The sequence below is a fragment of the Tachypleus tridentatus genome, chromosome 8, assembly GCF_004210375.1.
Source record: "Tachypleus tridentatus isolate NWPU-2018 chromosome 8, ASM421037v1, whole genome shotgun sequence".
In the NCBI taxonomy this organism is placed as follows: Eukaryota; Metazoa; Arthropoda; class Merostomata; order Xiphosura; family Limulidae; genus Tachypleus; species Tachypleus tridentatus.
In genome coordinates, this window is record NC_134832.1 from 156,615,092 (window position 1) to 156,625,281 (window position 10,190).

The 10,190-nt window shown below is 32.5% G+C and overlaps 1 protein-coding gene across 2 annotated transcripts in view; it reads left to right on the top strand.

The window, feature by feature from the left end:
- The window catches only part of LOC143223796 (syntaxin-binding protein 5-like), a 130,026-nt gene extending 120,065 nt beyond the window's left edge, over positions 1-9,961 (top strand). The window contains exon 29 of one of the 2 annotated variants that reach the window (XM_076452235.1): positions 9,672-9,961. In XM_076452235.1, coding sequence (XP_076308350.1) covers positions 9,672-9,809 — 138 coding nt within the window. In that variant the 3' untranslated portion in view covers positions 9,810-9,961. The remainder of the gene's footprint in view (positions 1-9,671) is intronic. The other variant, XM_076452232.1, reaches the window with a different exon arrangement.
- Positions 9,962-10,190: the final 229 nt, after the last annotated feature.

Sequence of the window (10,190 nt, forward strand, 5' to 3'; positions counted from 1 at the left end):
TAGGTAGGAATAAATGTTTTCTGATATTGTGTTGGTTTTTCATTTTTAGTAGTATTTTATTTAATTGGATTTCATGTGTTTTGTTGGATTTGTGTTTATTAGTTTAAATTTGTTTGTATCTGACAAGATGTTCATTTATTTAAGGTATTCATTATAACTATAGCATTGTCTTTATCTACTTTTATGTGCCATGAAATCCATATCACACTTTACATATTAATTCCTGATTTGTGTTCTTGGTATGCCTTTCTTACTGTCTTCTAGAGTGTTTTATTACAGATAATGTTATTGCATGTGAACCTAGCCTTTCTATATATGTGTATACATATATATAAGTAGATTGTACATTAACCAGAGTTATATTGAACTAGTTACTTGTTTGATAGTATCTAGATCTTGAAGTTACTGATATTTGTAAAATAATGTTGATATCTTATGTTTTTTAAATGTAATATAAATGCTTCACATTTATCTAGAAACAGTTCTAATAAATATTTTGGAGATTAGTAATTGACTATTTGTGATGAAAAGTAAATAAACAGGATCAAATTCAGTTTGTTGTTTTCTGTATTAGGTCTACTTACTTTAAATTATAAAGTTTACATTTAGAATTAATTTTAAATAACTTTTCAGTGTTTTAAGTACAGGAATCAAACTATGCAAAAATTGTACTAGGAATATATGGAAAAAAATACTTATCCAGAAAGTGATACTGAACTTATTTAAATTCAAAACAAGTTTTCACATGTTCATTAATATCTTTTGTGTAGGTTGTGTTTCAATAAAATAATGATTCATCATTAAATGAGTAAGCTCTTTTAAGCAGAAATTCTTGATAAAAGTATGTTTGGAAGTAAGTAAGAGTATAAATAACATGTCAACTTCACTAGATATAGCAGACAGTGAAATGTAAACAATTACCTATTAATAAGTGCTAAGTACCAGAACAACTGCTGTGTAATTTTATATTCATAGGTTCATATAATGCTAATATACTTCTCACTGAATTAGTTGGGGAGAGGAGTGGCAAAGCTTCAGGAAGTGTGGCACAACACATTCCAGGAAATAGTAGCCTAGAACATGTGAAAGCACAAACAGGTTCACTGGCTGGAGAACTGGCACGTGCCAGATTGGTCAGTATTTTACAACGTGTACCATGTTGCATGTAAAAATGTTTGTGATTATTACCTGAGGACATGTTCTCATGTTTAATTATCTAACATTGTTGACATTAATGTTAAAAAAACTCCTACTTAAAATTATGAAATTACATTTTGGATGTAGTAATATTATGGCTTTATAAAGATTCAATCTTTAATCATTTGTTTATGTTAGATACTATGTTTTTTGTATATTTAGTTAGAAACGTATTTTTCATCCCTAATAAGCTTAAGTTACCAGAAATTTGTGTTGAACGTAAAAATATCCAAAATTTTGTTTTCTTTCTTTAACATGTGTTTAAATAATTGTTCTTGCAATGAAAAGTAATTTTATTAGTATAAACTTCCTTTTGTGTAGAATGTGATTGTAAAGAAAAATCAGTGTTTTGAGATTGACTTTTCCCAGAGGAAAGAGTTTTACCACAAAACCAGGAAATGTTGTCAGATAACACTTTTAACAGTATGGTATTGAGAAATAGGATATATGATACTGAAGAGTCCATGAATTAGTATTAAAATATGTAAATGTGCTTTATTCACTATCTCATTAAGAAAAATATGTATCTCCCTTAGTTTTTATACTTACAAGTAGTTAACATTATGTTGTGATGTAATTAAAAGCCTTAGTTTTTACACTTACAAGTAGTCAACATTATGTTGTGATGTAATTATTAAAGCCTTTAATTTTTACACTTACAACTAGTTAAAGTTATGTTGTGATGTAATTATTAAAGCCCTTAGTTTTCACACTTACAAGTAGTCAACATTATGTTGTGATGTAATTATTAAAGCCCTTAGTCTTTATACTTACAAGTAGTCAAAATTAAGTTGTGATGTAATTATTAAAGTCCTTAGTTTTTACACTTACAAGTAGTTAACATTATGTTGTGATGTAATTATTAAAGCCCTTAGTCTTTATACTTACAAGTAGTCAACATTATGTTGTGATGTAATTATTAAAGCCCTTAGTTTTTATACTTACAAGTAGTTAACTTTATGTTGTGATGTAATTATTAAAGTTTAGTTACCAAATAACTTTTATTTTAACATAAAGGTCCATAGAAACCAGTAGATGTATCATCTAAAAGTGATAAATTTAGACAGATGAATTAAAAGAAGACGTTGAAAAATAGCTACATAAATTGAAGTTGTTTAAATAAACTAAAAGAAGCCAAAACAAAAATTAAAAGGATATCTAGGGTTTGGGATATACAATGTGCTCTGGGTTTTGGAAGCTGGAACCAAATTGTTATGGATACACTCTGTCAATCTTATTCTCTGTTTGCCAGTTTCACATGAAGAAATTCATAAAAATAAATTTGTCAAAAGAAATACAAATTAGAATTAGATGTGGGTGCTCACCCACACAATGTTCCCCATTTATATTACCCTACACTATCTGCAGGTAGTCATGGGAAGATGACTGCTTTCCAAACTAAAAGAAATTAATAAAAAAGAAAAACAAAATAATGTACTGCCACTTGAAGGTAAGATAAACTACATCCTGAAGTTGGCATCTCAGTTTATACTAGTTTAAAGGGGTCCCAACCAACTTATCTAAACTAATTGGTATAACTTCAAACCACCACTCATTAAGTCCACTGTAACCAGTAATTTTCAGACTGTATACAAGCCTTTATATGAAATAAGATATTAATTCACATAAATGTAATGCAGAGTTAAGTAACCTTAATTAAAAACTAAAAATAATTATCTGAAACTTTCATTAAAATCTTCTTAATTTTTTTATATTTATTTAATACATTCTTATATTTGACACAGAATATTTTAATAATTTTAGTTATAATTTCTTTATTAAATCAATTAAATATTAATTTTGCATCAACATTAACAGTATTGTAATTTATTACAAATGTAACAAATGTTAATTATGAGGTTATAATTCTTATAACAGAAGAATATGGTACATAACTATTAAAAGAGGGTGAGCCATATATTGGAAAAGAAATTTTTCTTCATCAAAATATTTATATTGATATTATTATCAATTATTTTATTTGTAGGTCTAAACAATGTTTCTATACTGGATAAATTGTGTGAATAAAATTATTTATCTCAGGATTATTTACACTAATTAAATCATCTGTGTGCCTGTAAATTAAGGGAAAAATGTCTGGGTTTATGCAATTTTTAATAAACCTTATTTTTATAAAAAATTAAGATATAGATTTGCAATATATGTAGAACAATGAGCTTCCATTACTTGTTTAAATACCTGGTTATTGAAATAATAAAAAACAATTATTATAAATGCACAAACTTAATCTTTTCAAGGGAATTTTGGTACATAGGTAGGGGACCTCTGAGGAAAGATTCTGTATGTTTAGTGTATTTCTCTCGGATCTGAATACTGATCCACAATTTTGCTGTGTGTTCTGATTTATGAAAGAGAAGGGAGGATCCTGGTGGTTAAGTGGTGTCTGGGACACTTAGACACATTAATTTGGCCTGTAGATGGATGACACGTCCTTTCTTACCTTAAGTCAATCAGCTAGTCCTGTTGGGATAGGGTCAACTGAGTATCAGTATTGAACATTCTCAGTGGTTGTTGTGAACATTGTCTGAAGCTGACATTTGGGTATAGTACTTATAGAGTTCTGTCATTGCTACAGTGCACTTGTTTGGCATTGTAGTGCATCTCTTCCTAAGACTCCATCGTGGTTGGGGTTAGTTGGCACTGAATCTTTTTCTAATGGATCCCTCACCTCCAAATAAATTGTAGTAAAACAGTTACTTGGTAAATGACCACATATGAAGGTTTCTGTTCCACAGTCAACACCCAAGTAAATTGCTGTACCTTGTTTTGTAGTTTTTTCCCTCCTTGACCGAGAAATCCTTAGGGCAAATAATACCACAGAGAAGGATTTAAAGAATATTTCCAAGTTGGAGATTCTTATTGATTTCTCCAGCCAAGGAGTTTCTGCTGTGCAATGCATCTCTACTCGCAAGGACTGAGTTATGCTGCTGACAAGTGTTCTAATTTTAATGTTTATTTCTTCATGTCCACCTGCCTCTGTCAAGGCAGTTTATCTTAACTGTAAAGTACAACCATGTATTTCTTACCCTCTCAGTGTCAATAGTTTGGACATTCTAAGACATCTTGTCATGGTTTCTTGAGGAGTGCTCATCATGGTGGCAAAAACCACTATGCTTATGGGTATCAACTGGAACCTCACTACATCAGTTGTGATGGTCTCCAAACCTCTCATTTCTGATCTTGCCTTAAGTGGGTGGAAGGGAAAGAGGTGCAATATCTGTGTTCTGTAAACAACATTTCTTATTGAGAGGCTTGGAAGTTAACCTCCCCACTCCACCTTGAATGCATGCTGCATCAATACTTTCCACTGCTGTAGTGGTAGTGCAGACAAATCTTTCTGTACTTCCAATATAGTTTTCCTCACACCATGTGATCAGACAAGAATTAGACAAGTCAGTGTTTACTACTGTAATTGTCTATACTCATGCATCCAGTGTTTGTTTGGGTCTATCTCCTTCAGCCCCAGTTTCTCATGATGACATAAATCCATCTTTTTTGGCCTTGGAGGCAGAACAATTATTTGCTCATGTCCTCAGTCACTGAAATCTGCTTCTACTGACAGAGATCTTCCCAGTTGACCCAAAGCAGGTTCCATGGTCACTAAAGAAAAATGACATGGTCATAAACATAACAGTTCTCCTAAATCTTCCTCACTTGAATAAAAATGGCCACTTTCACACATTATAAGTGCAAAGGTTTTCATTTTGATATGCATAATATTAAGGCCTTGATCTATTTGTCATCCTGTGTGTCTCATCTTACATAAAATGTTCCTGAAACCAACTGATACTGTATTATTTTGGCACTTTACACCAAAATGACTAATCACCTGATGGTTGACTTTATGGAGGGGTGGCATTGCTGATTTATCAACATGTATTCACCTTGTCTGTGCCTCTCTATACACCCTTGGAAGCCATAGCCATCCATATCTCCTTGGGTGTTACCCTCACTGTTTGTTCCCTTCATTTATGATCTTGGTGCTCTTATAGAACAGGTGCCATATCCTTTTTTATCTTTCCAACTGCAATGTTGTTCAGTGAGCTCATTCTGATGCTTGGTAGGTTTGACATTAAAGCCGAAAGGAATTTTGGATTATGTTCACAACCATCACACCTTTTACCAACAGTTCCAAAGTCATATGGGACAAGGTTCGGAAGGTCAGTGGTAGTCATGCTTCTTCTCTCCTTTCTATCTGGTGTTGCTGACATACAAAGCATTGCCAATAGTCTTGGAAAATGCTTTGCTTATTTTCCAGCACTTTTTTTTTCTTCACCTGCCTTCTTGGCCATCAAGTTTTGAGCTGAGTGATATTCTCCTTCCTTTCAGTCAGTTGTTTCCGTGACTGTAATCACCCCTTTATGCTGATGGATCTCTAGCTTCATCTGTTTCTTGCCTCCCTTGCTCTTCTGGTTGTCTGTAACAGAGTCTGACAGGGGCACTTTTTTCCTGATGCTTAGTGCAAGGCTTTGTCCTGTCTATTTCTAAGCTTGGGAAGGATCCTGAGATTCCTTCTAATTAGTATCCAATTGCTTTGACTAGCTGTCTTCTTAAGGTCTGAGAGAGAATGGTTAATGGTCATCTTGTTTAGTTCCTTTAATCATCATCATCTCACTAACTCAGTGTGGATTCTGCTGACAACACTCCACTGTGACCACCTGATTTGACTTGAAACCTCTATTAGAGAAGCCTTGCTCAAGAGCAAACATCTTGTTTCTGTCTTCATTGATCTTGAGAAGGCTTATGACACTACTTGGAGGCACTACATTTTGAAGAACTGCCATTCATATGGACTGCTTGGCCACTTTCTCATTTTTATTCATAATTTCTTATGTGACAGGTGATTCCAAACCTGTGTGGGTGTAACCCTTTCTCATTCTTTTATACAGGAGCTTGGAGTCTTTCAGGACTGTATTTTAAGTGTCATACTTTTCATTGTGAAGAATCAATGCTATTACTCAACAACTTCCTCCTGCTGATGGAAGTGGCTTTTATATCAATGGCTTCCATATCTGTTGTCAGTCGTGAGACATGAGGTTTGAGTGGCAACTTCAGACTGTCTTTAATTACTTGTTGAAGTGGAACACAGCAATTGGTGTTATTTCTTTCTGCAAGATCATTTGTATGCACTTTTTCCATCAACAGGGTTTATACATTGATCCTGAGTTTATCTTTGTAATGATGTTTTTCCCATGGTCCCTGGAGCAAAGTTCTTGGGTCTTATCTTTGACTGTTAGCTTAACCTTTGAAGTGGACCACAGCCAATGGTGTTATTTCTTTCTCCAAGACCATTTTTATGCACATTTGACATCAGTGCAGTTTATACACTGATCCCAAACTCTATTTCAATCATATTGTTCTTTTCATGGTCTCTGAAGCAAAGTTCTTGGATCTTATCTTTGACTGATAAGCTTAACTTTAATTTCTCACTTCAAACAGCTACATGTCAAGAACATTCTCCATGTCCTCTCTTCCACCTCTTGGGGAATGGATCAATGTTCTTTGTTCAGGGTTTGTTATGCCCTTATTTGATTCAAACTGAACTGTGAGTCTCTAGTCTATAGTTTTGCCAAGGCATCTGTTTTGAAGATGTTAGATCCAATTCACTTTCTTGGACTTTCTGCACTTTTTAATTATATAGTTTTTGCACTTAGTTCCACTAATCTGATGCTCACCTCTGCAGTTTGCAATGTTTATTGCAATGTGTTTCCATGCTTCAGTCCTCACCAAAGCATCCCACTTTGCATTGTGTGTCTTTTTCATAGTGAGCTATGCTCTTCTGGAACAGGTGGTCTGCAGTTCCTTCTTTTGGCCTTCTTATTCAGATTCTGCTGGCTGAATTTGATTTATCATTGGATGACATTGCTGTCTCTAATAATCAGCCCATCTCACCATGACTAATTATCATTCCCACTTTTGACCTTTCTTTGAGTCATCTGAGTCATCTTTTTGCTAAATAGTTTTTGAGTCATTCCTCTATTTCCATTCATATGAATATTTCAAACTCAGGTGGTTCCATGGCTCTGCTATTGTTTGTTGTAGCATGCAGGATCCTCTCTACAGTTTGTATGTTCTCTGCCAAGTTGTATGCCATTACTCTTTCCCTGAATCTCATAAGAACTGCAGTACATAGAAGCCCTTAGCTGTCTAGTAGATTTGGAGTTGCTTAACATTATATTTTAGCCTGTTCTTGTTGATGTGCAGCAATAGGTGATTTATTTTTTACCTATCTTCTGTTTCAGTCCAGTTTTTCAGCATTCATAGGAATGAGCTCATACTGCAGCTAAGTTTGTCTGCTCTGGTGTCATTACAAACATGCCTGTCCTGTGTATGGACTACAGTCCTTTATTCATCTTTGCATCATTTGGCATTGGGGTAAACAACATCAGAACAAGCTCTTCCAGGTTAAACCAACTGTTGCTCTCTGGCCATCTTGTTTGTGTAAGGATCAGAAGGAGGGAAAAGGAATGGCTAGGCTATGTATTGGTCACAGTTTAACTTATTATTTTCTTTTTATCTGGAACTGATCCACTGAAGTTACATGTTTTACTGTCATGCCATTACGATTGAGTGTCAACACCATATTAAACGTGTTTTTGAAGAGTTTATCCTTGACCTTGGATGGTGTCATAGGTGTGATGTTGACACTGTAAAACTTGATTGTGTTTTTAACTTTCTACAGGCCATAGGCCTTTTTAATTCTATGTTTTATTTTTACCTCACTTTTAATCTTTGTTTTGTTTTAAACTTGATGTTGTAGTGCATTTTACTGTCTTATGATGTTTTAACTGGTTGTTGGCAGATAGCCTAGTTGCTTTGTGCCATAAAATGCGAAACCAAACAGAAACTTAATATATCTTTTATATTTTTGGCTGAAATTTTCTTTATTTCAGTATGATAAAAGAATAACAGAACTGTTCTATTAATGAATTCATAACAGAAATTAAATCTTTAAATGAAATTGAGGTATACAGTATAGTAAAATAAAATGTTTGAATATTTGTTACTATTTTAAATATTCCAAAATGGGTTGATTATTTTTTATTATTCAAAATGTGTTTGTTATTAATACCTACACTTTATCAAGTAAAATAAAGTAATTTATTTAATGGTTGATTATTTAATAATTGTTTCTATTGAACTGTTAATAAATATAAATTTAAATGAAGATTTATGGAGTTTAGGAATAGCACAGAGAAGAGGTAAATCTACAAAAGAATTTGATTTAGAATAAAGTTTAAGCTTTAATGAAATTATTAATTACTGTATCTTTACATTAATTAATAAGTTTAAGTATTTTTGTACTATTGACTTCATTTATCATAATTTATGCATAACTTTTCACAAATAAACCCAAAATTACAACTAACTTTACCACTGGACCCTCTCTTGAAGACAATAAACTTGTGTATATAGAGACAAACTTTGCATCTAACAGAAACAGGGAAATTAATGAAACTTATTGGATAGCACTATTAAATACTGTAACACCAAATGGTATCAATCTCGATCCCAAGGTTGTTGACCTTTGCAAGTCTCTGAAAAGATTTACAAAACTAAATTCATGATTAAACTGACTTTAGTATTATTCTCCCTTAAAAATCTCTCTCATATGCATGTATGTATATATATAGAATTGGTTTGATTTACTATATATTGAGTTACATTACTATTTTCTCTATTTCCCACCTCCTTTTGCCATTATATAGTTTTAATTTTATTTCTGTATAAATAAAGTAGATAACAATTTCTATAACTATTATAAACTTTACACACACCTTTGATATAAGTTGGCCTTGAGAACTAGCCAATAGTGGGTTTCTCGACATCACTAACCTTGAGTTTGTGTCAGGTTTAGTTTTATGTCAAACATCCAGTTTGTGACATCAGTGTCCAAGCCTAGATATTTCATCACACTCATTAAACATAACCTTTTATTTTCTTGAAGAAGAATAGTCAACTATTTAAAAGCGCTTGTTTTGAAAATGTTACAATTTTTATAGGTGATCTTGTGTGCCTTAACCTAAACTAACTTTACCAGTGGGAACTGTAACACATTTTTTTGTAATTCTTGAATCTTATTTTGGAACTCTAAATGGTAAATCTATATGGTATATCTTTAATTTTTATACTGGATAATTTAAATTAATTTTTTAAGTTAATATTTAAGATTTTTCATAACACAATTACTGAAATTGAGTGTTATATATTTTAGATTTGTAATTTGGAGGGTGATTGTAGGATTCCATTTAATTTATCATTAGGTTTCAAAATGTAAAATTAAAAGTGATTATGTAGGATATAAAGATTGTAGAACGTGTAGGAAAATAAAAAATAAATATCATAATTTTATTTCTTTATATAGACATAGGTGCTACTTAACACTGCACTCTGCAGTTTACCATAAAAGTACTAATTATACTTTAAAGGCAAGATTACAATTGGTTTTGCAGGGTCTGACAGAGAGAGGAGAAGCGTTAAGTCAGCTAGAAGATAAAACTGCCAAGATGATGTCTGAAGCTGAGCACTTCTCTAACACAGCCCATAAGTTGATGTTGAAATATAGGGACAAGAAATGGTATCAGTTCTGACCTGTACTCTCTGTGTTCACTACGTCTTCAACAACCATATGCACAGGTGGAATCTTGAAGTAATATGATCACCATTTCACTTTCAAAAAGAAAAATTACAAATCTATATAAGTATTCAATTTGGAGGTAAAATATAGTTGTAATTTTATGTAAAGCTGCCATACTAGGTTATCTTAGCCAGAAAGTAGTCTGTCTGCACATCAGAATAGATTTTTACTTGCATGTGTGAGAACTTTTAAATTGTGTTAGAATCTTTTCTCAACTAATGAGAGTATTCTAGGTGGTGCTGCCTCAGTATTCTGTATATTAACATTTAAACTCTTATCTTTAAAACAGTTATTGGTAAGTTGCTCTTATTTGTTTGAGATTGAGCAATATTTA